The sequence below is a fragment of the Notamacropus eugenii genome, chromosome 2, assembly GCF_028372415.1.
Source record: "Notamacropus eugenii isolate mMacEug1 chromosome 2, mMacEug1.pri_v2, whole genome shotgun sequence".
In the NCBI taxonomy this organism is placed as follows: Eukaryota; Metazoa; Chordata; class Mammalia; order Diprotodontia; family Macropodidae; genus Notamacropus; species Notamacropus eugenii.
Genome location: NC_092873.1, coordinates 372,524,988 through 372,546,222, shown reverse-complemented (window position 1 = coordinate 372,546,222; position 21,235 = coordinate 372,524,988). Strand labels below are relative to the sequence as shown.

General features: G+C 36.2%; 1 protein-coding gene across 8 annotated transcripts in view; it reads right to left on the bottom strand.

Annotated features, from left to right (window-relative positions):
- The window catches only part of VMP1 (vacuole membrane protein 1), a 131,821-nt gene that overhangs the window by 90,019 nt on the left and 20,567 nt on the right, over positions 1-21,235 (bottom strand). For 6 of the 8 annotated variants that reach the window (XM_072646897.1, XM_072646902.1, XM_072646896.1 and 3 more), the window contains 4 exons: positions 8,783-8,884; positions 7,596-7,731; positions 6,460-6,550; positions 1,550-1,660 (listed from right to left, as the gene is read on the bottom strand). In XM_072646897.1, coding sequence (XP_072502998.1) covers positions 1,550-1,660; positions 6,460-6,550; positions 7,596-7,731; positions 8,783-8,858 — 414 coding nt within the window. In that variant the 5' untranslated portion in view covers positions 8,859-8,884. Of the gene's footprint in view, positions 1-1,549; positions 1,661-6,459; positions 6,551-7,595; positions 7,732-8,772; positions 8,885-21,235 lie in introns of all 8 variants that reach the window. The other 2 variants (XM_072646899.1, XM_072646900.1) reach the window with 1 other exon arrangement.

Sequence of the window (21,235 nt, the reverse complement as noted above, 5' to 3'; positions counted from 1 at the left end):
AAGATAGAAAATTTCTATGAAACTTGCTTATTAAAAAATTACTCTTTACATGATAATTAAAAATTGTACCATTAAATCAGAGAACTACGCCCTTTCAAAGATATGGCTAGGCAAAGAATTCTTAATCAAACAAAGGATACAGGCAATAACAAAAGATCAAATAAATAATTTCAATTACATGAAACTGAAAAACTTTTACATGAGTATAGTACCCTTCCGTGCTGCCTCTCCAATTCACGTCTCCTGAGGGATGACTACCCCAAATTCAAGGTACTTTGTGGGTTCTCTCCATTCAAAAATAGCTCAGGAATTGCTGGACTTTGGCAGACTACTCTCTCAGGTGCAATATCTTCTACTGGGTGAGGGGTTATAGTGCAAGATCCCATTGTTTATGGAAAGCAGAAGAGAGAAGCCCCTTCCACTCCTGCCGTCTGGAAGAGGTGTAATAGAAAATGCAAAGAGCAATCCTCCATATAGCTGGCTCTCTCCTTTCAAATGCCAAAGAAAATTCACCTCAGGTTTTGCTTTCAAGGTCACAAGAGGTATGACTGATCCTCTTTGGATTGTCAAATTGTAATTCCATCAAACTGATTAAGGAGTTTTTTGAAATTATGCTGTTGTTAATTATGCTAAATATAAAGTATCTATAATGTCCATATCCATACCCTTTGACTCAGAAATCTTACTTTGAGGTTCATAAACTTATAAAGACAAAGGAAATAAAGTCCCACGTACACCGAAACATTCATATCAACACTTATCCTGGTAGTAAAAAACTGGAAACAAAGTGGATGCCCATCAATTGGGGAATAGTTGAAGAAACTGTAATGTATGTAGTGTACACATGAATGTAATGCCCTATTACTGTGTCATAAAAAAATGGTCAAACATAAGAATTCAGAAGAATAGGATGACTTACATGCTCTGATACAGAATAAAATAAGAAAGACCAGGAAAATACATATCCAATGACTACAACAATGAACTTGGAAACAAACACAAAACACTAAAAAATGAATGCAGTCACACTGGTTCTAAAGAAGTGATCAAAGAAGGCTCCTCTCACTGATTCTTTGCAGAGAAGAGAAACTATGTAGAACACAGCACATAATATTAGCCTTTTATGACATGTTAGTAAATTTCACTGAATGGGGTTTTTTCCTCTTCTTTATTCTTTGTTATAAGGAATGGCTCTGTAGGCCTAACAGGTGCAAAAGATATGTAGGTGATGTAAAAAATAAAGTTATCAATAAAATTCATTTTTAAAGATACAATTGTGTAATTATAATGACAAAGTATGACCTGGAAGAAAGGTTGAAAAGATCATTTCTTTGCAGAAGTTGGGGACCTATGCATGTGGGATATAGTCTATTTAGGCTCAGTTGGTATGTTGGTTGGTTTTTCTGAACTGTCTCTTTTCCCTTTCTTTTCCTTCTTTGTTTAAGGGATGGTTTGATAGGAAGAATTATGTTCAGGGATGAAGGTAAAAACAAAAAATATCAATAGAAAAGTTTAAATAAACCAACAATTAAATAAATGTTACTCTTACCAGATAAAGAAGAAAAGTATGTAGACCTGTTCCAAGCCCAACAGAAGACAGAATTCCTAAGCCTACCCAGTAGGCACACCAAAGAATCTTTTTTTCCATATATCTCACATACTGAAAAACAAGAATATTACAATTTCAAAATTGCCTCAAACCATCTGTCAATATTAGGTCAAGTCAACAAAAAGAAAGGATTACAACTAGAAAGAAACTCTTCTCCCTTTTTCTTATATAACAACATTTGTAGTAGGAGATAGGCAACAAAAGGGTTAATTACCATTCAGCTAATTAGCAAAAAGATTTTGGATTCCAAATAATTTTCTTACGTATAGCTATCATGACTAAGAAGCTACCAATAAAGAGAAGAAATTTTTAAAAGTTACAAATTTTCTGAATATAAAAGATCATGGAGAATAGAGTAAAAAAGTGATAGCTATGACTATAAATACTATCCAAGTTAAAAAAAAACATGCCAAATGATAGTCACACACTGAGAACGGAGGTATAATAGGTTCACTGTAGTAACAAAAACAAACTCATAGGGAAAGAATACCTTGAGTTCATCTGGACATGGATATTGGTGGGAAGAATTCCAGAATCACAGAAGATTAGAAGGTAAGAAAAAGCTGGAAAGGATATTAGAGATTATCTAGGCTGGGGGCTCTTCACAAAAAAGTGTGAAAAATCATGTGCCATGATCACCTTGGGCAGCAGTCTGCTTTAGTCTATGGACTTTTCCAGATAATGTTTTTAAATGCATAAAATAAACAGGTTTACAAAGGAAAGCAATGACACTGAAATACAGTTATCAAAATATTTAAAAAGTTCAGGGTCCCCAGTTAAGAGCCCCTGACTTAAAGACGGAGAGAATAAAGTACTTGGAAGTTATAAATTGTTCAAGGTCACACAACTAATAATGGGAAAGGAATGTTTTTGAGCCAAGTCTTTTATCTCTAAATGTAGTGCTCTCTCCACTAGTTAAAATGAGTTCTAGAAGTTCCAGCTTCAGTGCCTCAACTGTGGCATAGGCTCTTCAGGAAGACAATGTAATTCTGTTATTGAATAGTTTTTTTTTTAATTCCCTAAAATTTTTATTAATTATTTTTTAGTTTTCAACATTCACTTCCACAAGATTTTGAGTTCCAAATTTTCTCCCTATCTCTCTCCTTCCCCCAATCTGCCCGCCTTTCTAACTGGCCCCTTATCCCCTTCCCTTCTCTTTTCCTGTAGGGCAAGACAGACTTCTATTCCTCATTGCCTGTATATCTTATTTCCCAGTTGCATGTAAAAAAAATGTTAACATTCATTTTTTAAAACTTTTGAGTTCCAAATTCTCCCCCTCTCTCCCTCTCCACCCACCCTCATTGAGAAGGCAAGCAATTTGATACAGGTTATGCAAGTGTACGGATGCAAAACACTTCCATAATAGTCATGTTGTGAAAAACTAACTATATTTCCTCCATCCCACATTGTCCCTCATTTATTCTATTCTCTCTTTTGACCCCAACCCTCCTTGAAAGTGTTTACTTATAATTAACACCTCCTCCCATTTGCCCTCCCTCCTATCATTCCCCCTTTCATCCCCTTCCCCCCTACTTTCTTTTTCATACCCAGTTGAGTGTATATGTTATTCCATCCTTAAACCAAATCTGATGAGAGTAAGGTTCACTCATTCCCTCTCACCTTCCCCCACTTCATCTCCACTGTAAAAGCTTTCTCTTACCTATTTTATGTGACATAATTTACCCCATTCTACCTCTCCCTTTCTCCTTCTCCCAGTACATTCCTCTCTCTCACCCCTTAATTTTATTTTTTTAGATATCATCCCTTCATATTCAACTCACCCTATGCTAATACTGAGAAAGGTCTCATGAGTTACAAATATCTTTCCATGTAGTAATGTAAACAGTTCAACTTTAGCAAGTCCCTTATGATTTCTCTTTCCTGTTTACCTTTCCATGCTTCTCATGAGTCTTACATTTGAAAGTCAAATTTTCTACTCAAACCCGGTCTTTTCATCAAGAATGCTTGAAAGTCCTCTATTTCACTGAAATTTCATTTTTTTCCTTGAAGCATTGTACTCAGTTTGGCTGGGTAGGTGATTCTTGGTTTTAATCCTAACTCTTTTAACCTCTGGAATATCATATTCTAAGCCCTCTGATTCTTTAATGTAGAAGCTGCTAAATCTTGGACCATCCTGATTATGTTTCCACAATACTTGAATTTTTTTCTTTCTGGCTGCTTGCAATATTTTCTCCTTGACCTGGGAACTCTGGAATTTGGCTACAATATTCCAAGCAGTTTTCCTTTCAGGATCTCTTTCAGGAGGTGATTGGAGATTCTTTCAATTTCTATTTTACCCTCTGGTTCTAGAATATCAGGGCAGGTTTCCTTGATAATTTTTTTAAAGATGATGGATATCTAGGCTCTTTTTTTGATCATGGCTTTCAGGTAGTCCAATAATTTTTAAACTGTCTCTCCTGGATCTATTTTCCAGGTCAGTTGTTTTTCCAATGAGATATTTCACACTACCTTCTATTTTTTCATTCTTTTGATTTTACTTTATAATTTCTTGATTTCTCAGACAGTCATTAGCTTCCAATTAATTGATTCTAATTTTGAAGGACTTATTTTCTTCAGTGAGCTTTTGGACCTCCTTTTCCATTTGGCCAATTCTGCTTTTTAAGGCATTCTTCTCCTCATTGGCTATTTGGACCTCTTTTGCCATTTGGGTTCATCTATTTTTTAAAGGGGTTATTTTCATCACTATTTTTTCCAGCTCTCCTTTCACAAGCTGTTGACTTATTTTTTTCATGATTTTCTTGTATCACTCTCATTTCTCCTCCCAATTTTTCCTTTACTTTTGTTACTTAATTTTCAAATTCTTTTTTGAGCTCTTCCATGGCCTGAGACAAGTTCATATTTTTCTTGGAGGCTTTGGATGGAGGAGCTTTGACTTTGTTGTCTTCTTCTTTGTCACCAAAGTAAGATTCTATAGCCTAAGTTTTTTCTTATGTTTGCTCAGTTTCCCAGTTAATTACTTGACTTTTTAACTCTTTGTTAAGCAGGACTCTGCTTCCAGTGTGAAGGGTGTACCATCCAAGAGTCAGGGGTTTTGGGCAGCTGTTTTCAGAGACACTTGTAGGGACCTGTAAATTTTCAGTTCTTCCAAGTGTGGCTTGGATCTATGATCTAAGGAGAGGTGTTTACTCCTCTCTTGGCCTGCACTCTGGTCTGTGAGTGACCAGAAGCTCTCTTATCTGCCTTGGTACTGTGAGGAGGATTCCTTATCTACTATATTCACACCAGTGTTCCTCCTTACCCTAGGATCACCACCCAGGGTTGCAACACAGATCCAAGCACAGGCAAAGCAAGAGAATACTGCCTTAGCACCAGCAGAGAGATTCATATAATCCTCCTCTGATTACCTGTTTGATCCCTCCACCGTCTGTGGGCTGAGAGTTCTGGAAGCAGCCACTGCTGCCACTGCCCTACGGTTAGGAGTGGATCATGTTCCTCTCTTACACAGGTCAAACAGACCTTTCCGACTGACTTTCTAAGTTGTTTTTGGCATTTGTGGGTTGTAAAGTCTGGAAACTGCCACAGCTCCTAGTGGTTCAGTCCCCTGAGGCCTGCTCTAGGTTTGCTGAGGCCTGATTTGTGCTGGCACATTTTGTGCTGGACTGAGTTGCTCTCTCAGACTGGTGCAACAGATCTTTCCTGTAGACCTTCAGGCTATCTTGGGGTGGAAATTTGCTTTACTCTTTAACTTTGTGAGTTCTGTTGCTCTAGAATCTTTTTAGAGTCGTTTTTTTACAGGTATTTGGAACGATTTGGAGGAGACCTCAAGTGAGTCTCTGTTTTTACTCTGCTATCTTGGCTCTGCCCCGCACTGAATAGTTCTTAGACTCTAATCTGGCAACTGTCACCAAGTAGGTTCATTTCAAATTTTCTAAAACATGCAGTTTCTTTTTGTTTGTCTGCTTTGTTTGTTTTTAAGGCATTTGGAGTTAAGTGACTTGCTCAGAGGCACACAGCGAGGAAGTGTCTGTGGCCAGATTTGAACTCAAGTCCTTCTGACTCCAGGGTTGGTACTCTATCCACTTACCTAGCTGCCCCCAAAGATTCTTTTTAAATGTCTATAATAGTATTTTTAAAATCACAGAAACCTAAGAACTGAGCTCAAATGTTTAAAAATAAAAACCCTACAATTTAGAACATACTGTTACTGCATATATTACTTGTGTTATTTTAATCCAAAAAGATGTGCTAAATCTTCTAACTCTCCCCCAATCATTTCATATTTGTAAATGAACTTGAAACATTATACAACCCTATTCCCAAAATAATATAAAAATCTGTCTGGTATGAAATGTAGGTTTGCCTTATATATGTGAGAATTTGATAATTCTTGGAAGATTCAAAATGCTTGGTACTTTTGTTCACTTTATTGTCCTTGCTTTTTTGTATGGTTATTTGCAACATAGCTAAAAGGGAAATATGTTTTTCATGTCTTCACATGTATAACTGATATATTGCTTGTCTTCTCAATGGGTGAGGGAAGGGGTAAAAGGGAGAGAATTTGTAACTCCAAATTTTAAAAAAGAATGCTAAAAATTTTCAATGTAATTGGGAAATGTTTAATGAAATACATAAAAATACAATTTTTAGAAAGATTCACAATGCTTAGCTTGGGCATCATCAGAAAAATAACAGTTAACTAACTCTCAGAAAACCAAAAAGGAAGGACAAGCATGCTCACACCTGGTCAACTTTGATGTAAGTGCAAATATCATGTTATTTGCACAAAATGATAGGAAATCCTCTGAAACTTATGACAACCCCTTGGCAAAAGTAACTTGTTTTAACATATTTGGAGCATTCAAAAGCAGAATGTTAAACGAAACTCTTACCTGTTGATGCATTCCTTCAATATAATACGTAGCTGTAAGCACAGCAAGCAGTAGTAAAAAAGACACCACGATGCCTCGACGATGCCACAATCTTAAAAATAAATAAATGATAATCAGAGTTTCTTGCAGTCTCAACGTCAGGCCTCACTGTCAAAACAAATCCTTGTTGAAACTGTTGGGATGGCCAGCGTAGAGGGTTCAATTAGAGGAAACTACTCAAATGAATGCTTCTCCTGCAATCCGTAAACATTCTGCCTCGTGTACTATCATGACGATCTGGCTTTCTTGCTTTGAACCACTTGAAGCCTTTCTTTCCTCAGACAATGCCCCATCCTACATCAGTCTAATCTTCTATGTTGAGAAAGCAAGTCAGGGTCTAATAAGATGTGTAAAAATTCAATCTGCCCTTCATGACGTTTGGAGCCACAAGATTTACAAGCACTATGCTTAAAGGCAGAAAATTTTTTTTACTATGTACAAGGTTCACATTTTTTAAACTTTGTTCCATTAAAGAATAAGGAAAACTTTAACTTAGTAGCTTTCAAAGGTACACTAATTAAGAAGCTGACTTGTCTTAAGGCAGGGATTCTTTATCTCTTTTGTGTCATAGATCTCTGGCTGCTGGAGAAACCTATGCATGGCTCCCTATGTTTTTAAAAACATTACATAAAATGCGTAATATCCTAAAGAATACTAATTATATATATAAATACAGCTGTCAATTTTTTTTTGAAAAACAGGTTCACAGACCCCCAAGTTAAGAGCCCCTGTCCTAAGATAAATCCAGAAATATAATAAGTTCTTGTTTTTTAAGAATCTCTTTGTAAAAAGGACATGTTCAAGAAAATCTAAAACATTATAAGTGTTTTCTAATTAATCAGACAGAACTTGTAGTATAAGGTAATAGATTAAGAGTCATAAAAACTAAATTGGTAGGAATATTTGCAATGTTTAACCTTGCTTTGTTTTGCTTTGTTTTTTTTTTTTCTCTGCAGAGAAAAAAGAAAAATATACTTCCACAACGCTTTTTCCAAATACAAGTAATTATTCTGGGTAAAAAATATAGAGAGAATCATTGCTCAGGATTTCAAAAATAATTAAAAATAGTTTATATCAAAGGTAAAGAAAATCTTTACTTTACGGTCCATTCCTTCAAGTTTATTAGGATTTCCAGAAAAAAATACTGCAAGGTAACAAGTGGCTGCCTCCAGAGGACAATATTCTGCCTTTCTTCTCGATCCCGTCTCTTTCTTTCATTTATCGAAGAGGGGTCTGAAAGAAAAAAGAAACAAAAAGGAAAATGGAAAATTCTACTTCTGTCTCATCTATGTCAAAAAGTCATGCAATTAGCCCCTTCTTAATATTGTTACAATGAGCCCCTTAACTTCTTAAGATTGTTAATCTGAACTTAAACACTGTAGTAATAAACACTAAATTATATCTTAGATATGGTTGGCTTATTAAGTATGTTTTACCACATGACATCTGTGTCCTTCTTTGGAGAAGATAGGCCTTGGGCCATAATTCTAACTAACTTAAAGTGATAAACTTCATGTGGATCTAAAACATGTTTAGAAAGCTACAGATGTTATATTCCCTAGATTTCATACTTACAAGCTGATAATCTTCCCTACTTCTTCGCAAGAAAGAACAATGTAATCTTGTCAATTACCTTAGCTTTCCTCCCCACTCCTGACACCTTATCATCATTACCTACTTTTATTTTCTTCTTTCCCATGATAGAAGAATCCTTACTCTTTAGAAAGGCTATATTGTCTTTATTGCATTCTCTCCCCAAAGACCTAAGATTTCAAGTTAAGGAGTCAATCTCTTCTTTACCTCTTTCAATTTCCCCTTCTATACGAGCTTTCCTGCCATCTTCCTACAAATGGGCTTAGGTTTTCCATTCCCACAAAATTTTTCTCTTTGCAACCTTTTACTCCAACCAGCTACCATCCACCATCTATCTCTTCCTCTTACCTGGGAAAAAAGTGTTCATATCCTATGTTGCTAATTCCCCACTACCCACTCTTCTCAAACTCTTATAATCATTAACAAGAAAAAAAAATCCATTGCTGCAGGAGATTCATTAAAACATTTATCATGTCACAAGATCAACTGTAATCATCTTATCAGGAAAAAGTAATTTCATATTCCTGTAAGACTACCATTACTATCAAGAGATAACAATGAGTTACAGGAGTTATATTTCCTTGATGATGAATGTTGTTTTCTTATAAGTGTCAGGCTTGAATCAGCACACAACACTTTTCTTATGCTGTCTGAATTATAAAATTACAATTCTAAGCTTACCACAATTTACCTGTGAAGCTTCCATTGTGTTGTTCCTTGTTCATCCCTGAAAGTCTCTGTTCACAATTTTTTCCATTCTCTGCCATTTCATAGATCAGTCACTCTTGAGGACCTGCAAAAAATAAAAATAAAAATTCAATAACAATAACTCATTCCTGCTCTGTATCCATCGATGAATATTTTATCTAAATTTTAGGAAAGAATGTTTATAATTCAAATTATGGCATTACAGAACATTTAGAATGAACTTGGCATAGTAACCCATTAAATATCTGTGATCAAGTGAGTGATTTTATACTTAAAGTAGATATCACCACTCATTCAACATACCATCTGAATAAGGACTACAATGTAAATATATTTAAATTAAATTTTGCCCTCTGCTCACCAACGTGTACCAAAGAGAAGGAAGTTCTTTCTGCCTATCTAGACACTACTTTTACACACCTTTTCACTGCTCACTTTTCTTATCCCCTTTCCCATTATTGCCGTTAGACTAAAGAAAATCCTCATGATCAAGTCTATTTATTTTTCCAACCAGTCTATATGGCATAGCTCATTCAGTAAATTTAATCAAGAACATACAATATTCATACATCATAATTATGTGAACATTTTAACCCAAAGCAAAACAAAAAAGGGAAGGAAGGAAACAAGCATGTGTTAAGCACTTATTACTATATGCCGGGCACTGTGCTAAGTACTTTTATTACAATTATTATCTTATATGAACCACACATAATGTATGGATGCTTGCAAAGTATATGTTATTATATAACAGACAATGTGAAATATCTCATTGGAAAAACAACTGACCTGGAAAATAGATCCAGGAGAGATAATTTAAAAACTATTAGTGTATCTGGAAACCATGATCAAAAAAAGAGCCCAGATATCATCTTCCAAGAAATTATCAAAGAAACCTGCCCTGATATTCTAGACCCAGAGGGTAAAAATAGAAATAATTTACCAATCACCTCCTGAAAGAGATCCCAAAAGGAAAACTCCTAGGAATATTGTAGCCAAATTCCAGAGTTCCCAGGTCAAGGAGAAAATATTACAAGCAGCCAGAAAGAAATAATTCAAGCATTATGGAAATACAATCAGGATAACACAGGATTTAGCAGCTTCTACACTAAAGGATTGATGGACTTGGAATATGATATTCCAGAGGTCCAAAAAGATAGGATTAAAACCAAGAATCACCTACCCAGCAAAAATGAGTATAATACTTAAGGGGAAAAAAATGGAATTTCAATGAAATTCTTGCATTCAAGCATTCTTGTTGAAAAGACCAGAGCTGAATAGAAAATTTGACTTTCAAATACAAGAATCGAGAAATGTGAAATGGTAAACAGGAAAGAGAAGTCTTAAGGAACTCATTAAAGTTGAACTGTTTACTTTCCTACATTGAAAGATGTTATTTGTAACTCATGAGACCTTTTTCAGGAATAGGGTAGTTAGAGAGAATATATATATTTTCGTATACACACACACACACACGTGTGTGTGTGTGTGTGTGTGTGTGTGTGTGTAGATGGGTATGGTTATGTATATAGTATATGTGTAGGTATGGATATGTACATGCGCATATGTATATATGTGTATGTATATGTTTATATATATATATATATATATACACACATAGACAGAGGGCACAGGGTGAGCTGAATATGAAGAGAGAATACCTAAAAAAATGAAATAAAATTTACTGTTGAATGGAATGTACTAGGTGTAAGAGAAAGGGAGAGGCAGAATGTAGCAAACCATCCCACAAGATGGAAGAAAGAGCTTTTACAATGGAGGGGAAGAGGTGGGAGATGAAAGGAAATAATTGATCCTTACTCTCATGGGATTTGGCTTAAGAATGGAATAACACATACTCAATTGGATATGGAAATCTATTTTACCCTGCAGGAAGGCAAGGGGGAAGGGGATAGGGGAAGGATGATAAGAGAAGGGGCAGCAAATTGAGGAAAAGGATAAACAGAAGCAAACACTATTGTGGGAGGACAGGTCAAGGGAGAGAATGGAATAAATGAAAGGCAGGATAGGACAGAGGAAAATGTGGTTAGTCTTTTACAACATAAATGTTATGGAAGTGCTTTGCATTGTTACACAAGTATAACCTATATAGAATTGTTTGTTTTCTCAATGAGGGTGGGTGGGAAGGGAGGGAGAGAACATGGAACTCAAAGCTTTAAGAATGATGTTAAAAATTGTTTTAGCATGCAACTGGAAATTAAGATATACAGGCAATGGAGTATAGAAATCTATTTTGTCCTACAGGAAAATAGAAGGGAAGGGGGATGGAAAAAGGGTGGGTAATAGAAGGGAGGACAGACTGGAGGAAGGGGTGTGGATGGGGTGCATGCTGTCCTGGGGTGGGAAGAGATGGGGAGAAAATTTTGAATTCAAATTCTTGTGGAAGTGAATGTTAAGAACTGAAAAATAAATAACTTTTATATATATATATATATATATATATATATATATATATATATATATGTAAAAAGATTTGTTGTCTTTTCTCCCTTGCCCCATTAGGAAAGCAAAACAAAACCCCATTTACAAATATATACAATTAAGCAAAACTGATTCCTGCATTAGTCATGTTTTTAAAAAAATGAGTTTCAATCTGTGCTCTAACTCCATCATCTCTCTATCTGGAGATAGAGCAAGCTTCATCACGAATACTCAGAAATTTTGGTCAGTCACTGCACTGATCCATAGTTTCTAAGTCTGTCACCTTCATTAACACTACTGTTAATTAACATTAACATTATTGTTATCCATATAAACTTTTCTCCTGCTCACTTCACCTGCATCAGTTTATATAACTCATCCCAGGTATCTCTGAAATCATGTTTTTCATCATTTTTGACAGAATAATAATATTTCATCACATCCATATACCATAACTTGTTCAGTCATTCCCCAACTGATGGGTATCCCTTAGGTTTCCTATTCTTTGCCACCACAAAAATAGCTATTACAAATATTTTTGTACACATGGATGCTTTTCCTCTTTCTTTGACCTCATTGGGGATACAGAACTAGTAGTAGTATCTCTAGGTCAAAGGGTATACACAGTTTAATAGCTTCTTTGGACACAGTTCCAAATTTCCTTCCAAAATGGCTGTACCAGTTCAAAGATCGACCAACAAGGCATTGGTTTACCTGTTTTCCCACAGTCATCTTCTTAACTTTGGGTAAATTTTGCCAATCTGATGAACATGGAGTAGGAATTGACAGTGGTGTTCATTTGTATTTCTCTAATATTAGTAATTTAGAGAATTTTTCATATGGCTACTGATAGCTTAGTTTTTTTCTTCTAAAAGTTATCTATTCATATCTGTTGACCATGTAGTAACAAGGAACAGTTCTTATTCTTACAAATTCTTCAGTCAGTCAAAAAACACTTAATGAGCACCAAATACATGCCAGGCACTGTGCTAAGTGCTGGGGACACAAAAAGAAACAAAAGACAGTGCCTCTGCCCTTAAAGAACTCACAATTTAATAGGGGAGGAAACAAGCAAACAAATACATACAAACAGGTTATATACAGGATAAACAGGAAATAATTAAATGAGGGAAGGCACTAGAATTAAGAGGGGTTGGGTTGGGAAAGGTTTCCCTGTAAAAGACAGAATTTTTGTTGGGAATTAAAGGAAGCTAGCAGTCAGAAATGAGGAAGAAAGAGTATCCCAGGTCTGGGAGAACTGAAAGATGAAATATTTTGTTAATGGAACAGAAAGGAGGTGTTAAGGGGTCCTCTGAACCCTGAGTTGTCATATTTTCCAGAAACACTAAACCCAGAGTATACAGGAGGTCCTGAATGTGTCAAGTATGAAACCCAGCCCTATGCTGACATAATTTGTTGTTTGCATCTCAAGCTAGACTCCCCGTATGTCCTTAGGAGTCAAAACAAACACCAGTTAGTCTGCAGTAGGAGAAACTGCTTGTTCAGCTGGAACTCTTGTAGATAAGCAGACCCTCCTATATTCATGGTCTAGCAGTTCCCAAGGGAAAAGAATGACACTTTTGCCATCACCTTGCTCCTCTTTTTCGAAAGGGGTTTTATCCTTTCCCTACCTTTACTGCATCTTTCTCCCTCCTATGCCACTTCCCTTTGGGATTTGTTTTCTTCTCCTCCCTTTGTTGTATGTCATAAATATGCAAATTCCAATATAGATTATGAACTCTTTGCTTTGATTTAGTGTTCTACATGCATATTCATTTCTCTTACAAAAGTATAGTTGCAACGCAATGTCTCATGGACTTGCGATAGTTTTTAGTTAACAGAGGTCAGTATCACTTTATCAAAGATTAAGTGAGGGGGATAAGTTCTAAGATTGGAAGGGCAAGTAGGTTACGAAAAATTTTATGAAAAAAAAAGTTTATGAAAAATGATAAACAGAGTTTTGTATTTGATCTTGGAGGCAAAAGGGAACCACTGGAGTTTCCCAATATTACATAGTCATATTTTGGGAAAGTTACTTTGGTGGCTGAATCAAGGATGGATTGGAGTGGTGAGGGACTTTAAGCAGGTCAACTCACAAACAGGCTACTGCAAGAATTTAGGTGTGAGGTCATGAGTATCTGTACTAAAAGGGTCAGAGGATAAAAGGGGATAAGTACCAGAGATACTACAAAGGTGAAACCAGAACAGGCAAAAAACTGGATATGGGGGGATGGAGGGTAAGAGTATGTGACAAATCAAGGATAAGACCTAAATTCCAAGTCTGAGTGACTGAGAGGGTAGTGTTGCCTTCTACAGTAACAGGAAAGGCTGGAGGTAGGCAGGATTTAGAGGGAAAGATAATGAGTTCCATTTGGGACAAGTTGAGTTTAAGAAGTCTATTATACATATATTAAACATGCATTTAAGATGTCTGTGAAGCAGCTGGAGATGCCAGATTGGAGGTCAGAGAGGTTGAGTCAAGATAGGTAGCTTTGAAAATAGTCAATATAGAGACAGTAATTAGATCTATGGAAGTTGATGACATCACCATGTAGAGAGCAGAAAAAAAGAACAGAGAAGAGAACGGGAAAGGAGAGAAGAGGACTCAGAACACAGTTCTGTGAGATGTAGTGTGATCTGGATGAGAATTCAGCAAAGGAGATTGAGGAGAGGTCTGACAGTAGGAAGGGGATCAGATGAGGTAGTGTCCCAAAAACCTAGAGGTCAGAGTATCAAGGAAAAGACAGTGATAAAGTGTCAAAGACTGCTGAGAGGTCCAGGAGAATGAGTATTGAGAAAAAAAGCCACTGGATTTGGCAACTGAGAGCCCCCCACCCCTGGTAACTAGAAAGAGCAGTTTCAGTGGAATGATGAGACTGGAAGTCAAAATGTATGGAAAAATAAGTGAGTTTTTGCTCCAAGAGTTGGGATCTTTGGGTTTACACCAAACACTAGTCAACTATGCTCTTTTGCTTCTGTATAACATATACCTAAGCTGTTCTACTGATTGACTTCTCTATTGCTTAATCAGTTCTTTTTTTTTTTTTAAATAATTACTGTGTTGTAATATAGTTTGAGATCTGGTATTGTTATGTCTCCTTCCTTCCAATATTTTTTCATTCATTTCCGTGAAAATTGTGAACCTTTTTTCTCCAGATGAATTTTTTTCTAGCTCTACAAAATCCTTTAGTATTCTGATTGGCATGACACTGAATAAATTCGTTTAAGCAGTATTATCATTTCTATTATATTGGCTAGGCCTACCTATGAACAATTATATTTCTCCAATTATTTAGATCTACCTTCATATAAAAAGAGAGGTTTTTAATTATGTTCAGATAGTTCCTTTGTGTGTTTCAGCAGGTAAACTCCCAAATATTTTATACTTTCTGAAGTTACTCAAATGGAATTTCTCTATGTCTTCCTGCCAGATTTGGTTGGTAATATGCAAGTATATACATTCATGTTGATTTTACATCTTGTAACATTGTTTGAAGTTGCTGTTTCAATTAATTTTTTAGGTGATTTTCTAGGATTCTTTAAGTAAACCATATCATGCTTCTTCCCTTTTTCTTGTGTAATACTGCATAGTAGTACTTTTAGCACTATATTGAATTCTAAGGATAATAATGGACATCTTTGCTTTACTCTTGATCTTATTGGAGAGGCCTCGAGTTTATTTCTATTATAGCAATGCTGGTTTTTTAAGATAAATCTATAAGTATTAGCTTATATAAATACTATTTATCATATTAAGATCCATTTATTCCTATGTTTTCTAGAGTTCTAAACAACAATGGGCATTGTATCTTGTCAAATGTTTTTTCTGCATCTACTGACATAATCATACAAATTTTATTGTTGTTAATATGGCCAATTATATTTATAGTTTTTCTAATACTGAATATAAATTTATAATATAAATCCAGCCTGGTCATAGTTTATCATCTTCGTTATGTGTTGCTACAGTATCTTTGCTAACACTTTATTTTCCTCTAAAGCTGAACCTACCTATCTCCTTATTTCTATAGAGAAGGCACCTACATGCTTTTAGTCTTCCACATTTGGAACCTGGGCAATGTACTCAATTCCTCACTCCCCCTCACCTTAGATGTCCTATCAACTGCCAAATCTTGCCATTTCTACCTTTAAAGTATCTCTTATATACTATCCCAATTTACACAGCTTCCACCTTAGTTCAGTCACTTATCACCTCTCATTATTACAATAGCCCGCAACTAATCTTTCTACCTCGTCTCTCTCCACTAGTAAGTAGGAAGTCATCGTTTAATCCAGTGCTGAAGTGATTTTACTTTTTTTAAAAATTAATTTATTTTTAGTTTTCAGCATTCACTTTTATGAGATTTGACTTCTGAATTTCTCCCCCTCTCATCTCTCTTCCCCTTCCCAAGAAAGCATGTAATCTGATATAGGCTATACATATGCAATCATATTCAACACTTTTCCACATCAGTCATGTTGTGAAAGAAGAACCAGAACAAAAGGGAAAAATCATGAGAAAAAAACAACAAAAAGAAAAAATAGTCTGCTTCAATCTGTATTCAGACTTCACAGTTCTTTCTCTGGATGTGGACAGCATTCTCCATCTTTAGTCTTTTGGAGCTGTCTTAGATCATTGCATTGCTCAGAAGAGCTAGGTCTATCAAGGTTGGTCATTGCACAGTGGTGCTGTTAACCATGTGCTCACCTCACTCAGCATCAGTTCATGCAAGTCTTTCCGGGTTTTTCTGAAATCTATCTGTTCACCATTTCTTTTTTTTAATTAAATTATTTTATTTGTTTTCAGTGTTCTGCAATCACTTCCATATATCTTAGATTTTTTTCCCCTTCCCTCCCCCAATACTCCCTCCCTGAGATGGTGTACAATCTTATATAGGTTCTACACATACATTCCTATTAAAAACATTTTTCCCTTTGTCATGTTGCATACAAGAATTAAAATGAATGGGAGAAACCACAAAACAAAAGAAAACATAATACAAAAGAAAATAGTCTGTTTCATTCTGCAATCCAATTCCATAGTTCTTTCTCTGGATGTGGATGGCATTTTGCCTCAAGAGTCCACTGGGAATTTTTTAGGTCCTTGCATTGCTGTGAAGGACTAAGTCTAGCAGAAAAATTCCTCACACACTGTGGTTGTTGCTGTGTACAAAGTTCTCCTGGTTCTGCTCCTTTCACTCAGCATCAGTTCATATAAGTCTTTCCAGGCCTCTCTGAAGTCTTCCTGTTCATCATTTCTTATAGCACAATAGTATTCATTACATTCATATACCACAACTTGTTCAGCCATTCCCCAATTGATAGGCAACCCCTCAATTTCCAATTCTTTGCTATCACAAAAAGAGCTGCTATAGATATTTTTTGTACATGTGGGTTCTTTCCCTTTTATGATCTCTTTGGGACATAGACCTAGAAGTGGCACTGCTGAATCAAAGGGTATGCTACAGTTTTATGGTTCTTTGGGCATAGTTCCAAATTGCTTTCCAGAATGGTTGGATCAGTTCATAATTCCACCAACAATGCATTAGTGTTCCAATTTTCCCATATCTTCTCCAATATTTATTCTTTTCCTGTTTTGCCATGTTAGCCAATCCAATAGGTGTGATGTGGTACCAGAGTTGTTTTAATTTGCATTTCTCTAATCAATAGTGATTTTAGAGCATTTTTTCATATGACTATAGATAATTTTAATCTCTTCACCTGAAAACTGCCTGTTCATATCCTCTGACCGTTTATCAATTGAGGAATGACTGAACTGATTTTTCTTAAAGCATGTCATTCACACACCACCTCAATAAACTCCCCAGACTCCCAGATAATTCTGACAATATGATATTGAAAAGCTTTTACACAAACAATAAGAATTTTGCAATGTATCTTGGATAAGGGACATAGTTGACTAAGAAAAAATTCTTATATCAAACATTTCTAGTGATGGTTTGATAAACAATATTTATAGATAACTAACAGGAATATATACAAGCAAAAGCCATTCTCCAAAAGAAATGGTCAAATGATGAAAGCAGTTTTCAAAAAAAAGAATTCAAACTATTAACTATTACTAACAAATTATTAACAAGTGAAGAATACTTCAAACAGTTAATAATAAAAGAATAGTAAATCAAAAGAACTCTAAGAATTAACTTCATACTCAGAAAACTGGTAAAAATGACAAAAATTGGGAAGTCAATGTTAGAGACACTGTGGAGAAACAGGCACTCTACTTTCACACCCTTTGATCCAGAGTTTCCATTGCTGGGTATATACTCAAAGGAGATCATTGACAAGAAGAAAGGATCCATACACATGAAGATATTTACAACACTTTTTGCTGTGGCAAAAAACTACAACTATATGCCCATTGATTTGGAAATAACCAAACAGATTTTGGTACCTGAACATAAGGGAATATTACTGTGTTGTAAGAAATGATGAGCACAATTAACGCAGAGAAGTGCGGGACTCCATCCTACTGCGGCTTGATTTCACAAGCTTCATAAGCAGTAAAAGTTCCATATGAGGTATATGTTTCCTGCAACAGCAGGGACATGACTGTGAGGTCAGGCATGCTTCCTCGGGAACCCAGTTGGGCAGAATCCATGTGCTCTCCCAGGAAAAGTATGTTTGCGTCTCCTTATCTTGGGATGTAACCATGCTGTCAATTTCTAAGTAAAAGTTGACTCCTGAAGGGGCTCAGGGCAGTCGCTTGCTCCCCAGCCTGCCCAGGCTATGCCTTGAACAGTTTGGTGTCTGGGTGCCCTCTTCTATTCCCACATGTGTTCCTGTCCCCTTACAGGTGACCCCTGTTCAAACTCTGCTGCACGGGACGCAGCAGAGAAGTATGGAAAGACTTTGGTGAACTGACAAATAACCAGAACAGTAAATACACACACACACAAATGGAAAGAACTGCCACAAAATAATCAAAACTGAATGTTTTAAGGTAAAAGAGTAAATGCTTTGTGCACTTTTTGTAGAGGAAATGCTCTGCTCCTTTACATACCTTTGAATTGTGCTCAAAATACAAGCTTAAGGAGGAGGGAGGATGGTTGTACGCTAGGATACAACAAAACGGATTTGTGATCTTGTAGATTTTAACATATCCTTCAATGATGTAGACAACAACGCATCCATGTTTGCCTGTCTTGCGTAATTCTTGTCCATGTTCCCCCAAAAGCTCTTCACAAGGGTCCTGACATTGTGAGAGCTCTCTGCCTATTCAACTGTCATCTTTCTATCTTGCCACAGGACCGCCTACCTTCTCTTCCTGTCATACAATTCCTTGATGACATCTTTTACTACTGTTTCTTTAATTTCACGTTGGCTACATCAGGGGTGGGGAACCCGTAGCCTTGAGACTACATGTGGCTCTCTAGCTCCTCAATTTGTTCTCTGAAGTTTGGATTCAGTCAAAGGACCACACCTGAGGAGGGCCATATTGTTGCCTTGAGGTTGCAGGATCCCCACCCCTGGGTTATATGTTGCAGCCTGTTCACTCCTACAATGTGCTTCATTCCCATGTTCCATGTCCCACTGCCATATAACAACATAGGTGAGACATTAGTACTGAAAAATGGGCTTCTGTTCTCATGGAAGCTTGAGGTAAATAAAAGAGCTCTCCAATTTCCCAAAAGCAATCTGTCCATTATCCTCCTTTTCAACTAAAAGCCCATCTGTAGACAGCTCATATCTGCTCACAAGAGTTGTTAAAATTTTCAGTATGAGCATTTACATCTTTGGAAATAGGAATTTCTACAAATCAGGGCATGATTTATTGTTCTGATTTCTAGACTTAAGCCCAATTTTTCCCAGACTGCTTTCCAATTTTCCCAATAATTCTTATCAAATAGAGAAGTCTTGGTAACATATTTTTAGATTAATAGAACACTGAATTATTGAATAGTTTTAAATTTTTGATCCTTCCTTATCTAATCTATTCCATTTATCTGCTTTTCTAATTTTTAAGATGACTGAGGCCTTTACCTTCTAATGGGGGTAGGAGGGAGTAAGTCAATATGTAAAAAGGAATAATGACGAGGGAAAGAGGTCCACTGGAGAAAATATTAAAAATGCACATTAAATTTAAGTGTGCCATGCCTATATTTCCCTCCTCCTGCCCCAGTCAACTGTTAAGTATTTAACACTGATCTATATACTGACGTTTATATTGGAGAGTTATTGAACAGGGTTATTTTGGTTGGTACATTTTTCAAGGAATCACGAATGATCTTTTTGTATGAAAACTTGCTCTAGGAAACTACTTAAAGGATGGCATTTTTTCTAATAATAACCATAATAACAACTAGCATTTGTATAGTGCTCTAAGGTTTGCAAAACATTTTGCTTATGTTATCTCATTTGAAAACAAAGACAGTCCTACACATATTCCACTAGGGAATTGTTCAGTCATGACCAACTATTCATGATTCCACTTGGGTATTCTTGGCAAAGATAATGGAATGGTTTGCTATTTCTCAGCTCATTTTATAGATAAGGAACTGAGACAAACAGGATTAAGTAAGCTGCCCGGGGTCACGCAGAAAGTATCTGGGGCTGAATTTGAACTCAAGAAAATGAATTTTTCTGACTGCAGGCCACTGTACCCTCGGGGATTAAAATTTCCCAAATGAGTAAATACAGTATATATACAAAACAACTAATTACTACAGCAAATTCATTTTTTTTCTAAGTAATAAAAGTCAATGGGTGATTTAAAGTTCATTTCACTAAGACCTCTAAATAGAGTTTGGTACCCAATGTATCATGCTCTGATTTTGAATACAAAATATTATAATTATAGCACAATAACACTTCTGTTAATAAAGACAACACATTTTACTATCCTATTTTGTTGTTACAAACTTTATTATCAGAGGTAAAAATAGAAGAGATATATGAGCCCAGGGAGGTGAAGTGACTTACCCAAAGTCATGCTGGTGGGAAGCACCAGAGGTGGAACTGAATCCAAGTCCTCCGACTCAGGAGTCAATGTTCTTGCCATTGAACTAAGGCCTAAAAGATTTGTGACCCAATACATTCTCCTTCCTCATTACACCTCAGCTGGACATTACTAACTCAGTGATATAATTCTGCCTTAGATCCAGGGAATACTCAGGCCATGGTCTGATCATGAGAGCAGACAAAAATCCTGCCTCCTTCTGCCCAGGTACCACCACAAACTACACTCTGACTCAATCAGAACCTCCCTGGCGAGGCTGACTTTGTTAAAAGGAGCTTTCTTCAAAAAGGGTATACCAACAACAACAATGATTAATAATAATAATAACAACAACAATATTTATATAGAGCTGATTATGTGCCTGGCACTGTGCTAAGCATTTCATAATGATTACCTCATATGATCCTCACAACTCCAGAAGGTAGGGACTATTACTATCCCTGTTTCACATATGAGAAAACTGAGGCAACAGACTTAAGTGACTTCCCCAAAGTCACAAAGCATCAGAAACTAATAATTCTGCATGAACACATACAGAAGACTTCAAACACTTCTTGCTTCACTAAATGGACATGGAAGGAAAAGTAAGTTATGACTGCCTTACCTGTATTCTACACCACAATCCATGACCTCTTTAAATTCTATAGTGCTGGGATCATGAAAGTAAGCAGGAGAGTCAGTTGTCATCTAAGTCATTTGACAGGAGATCTAGGGACTTCACGCAGGTTTCTAACCAGTTTCTCTGTATTTCTAGTTCTGACCTCTCCCTAGAACTAGACCAGCATTTCTGAGGTCGAAGGTACCTTAATGACTAGCTTATACAAGCGCACCTGAACAAGAACATCTGCTACAACATACCAGGTCACTCAAGGTTTTGCTTGAAGACTTTTAGTGAGGGGGAACTCACTACCTCCTGAAGCAACTCATTCCACTTTTGTATCACTCTATTAGAAAGTTTTCTTTACAATGAATGGAAACTTGATCCTCTGAAACTCCTACCCATTGCTTCTGGTTCTA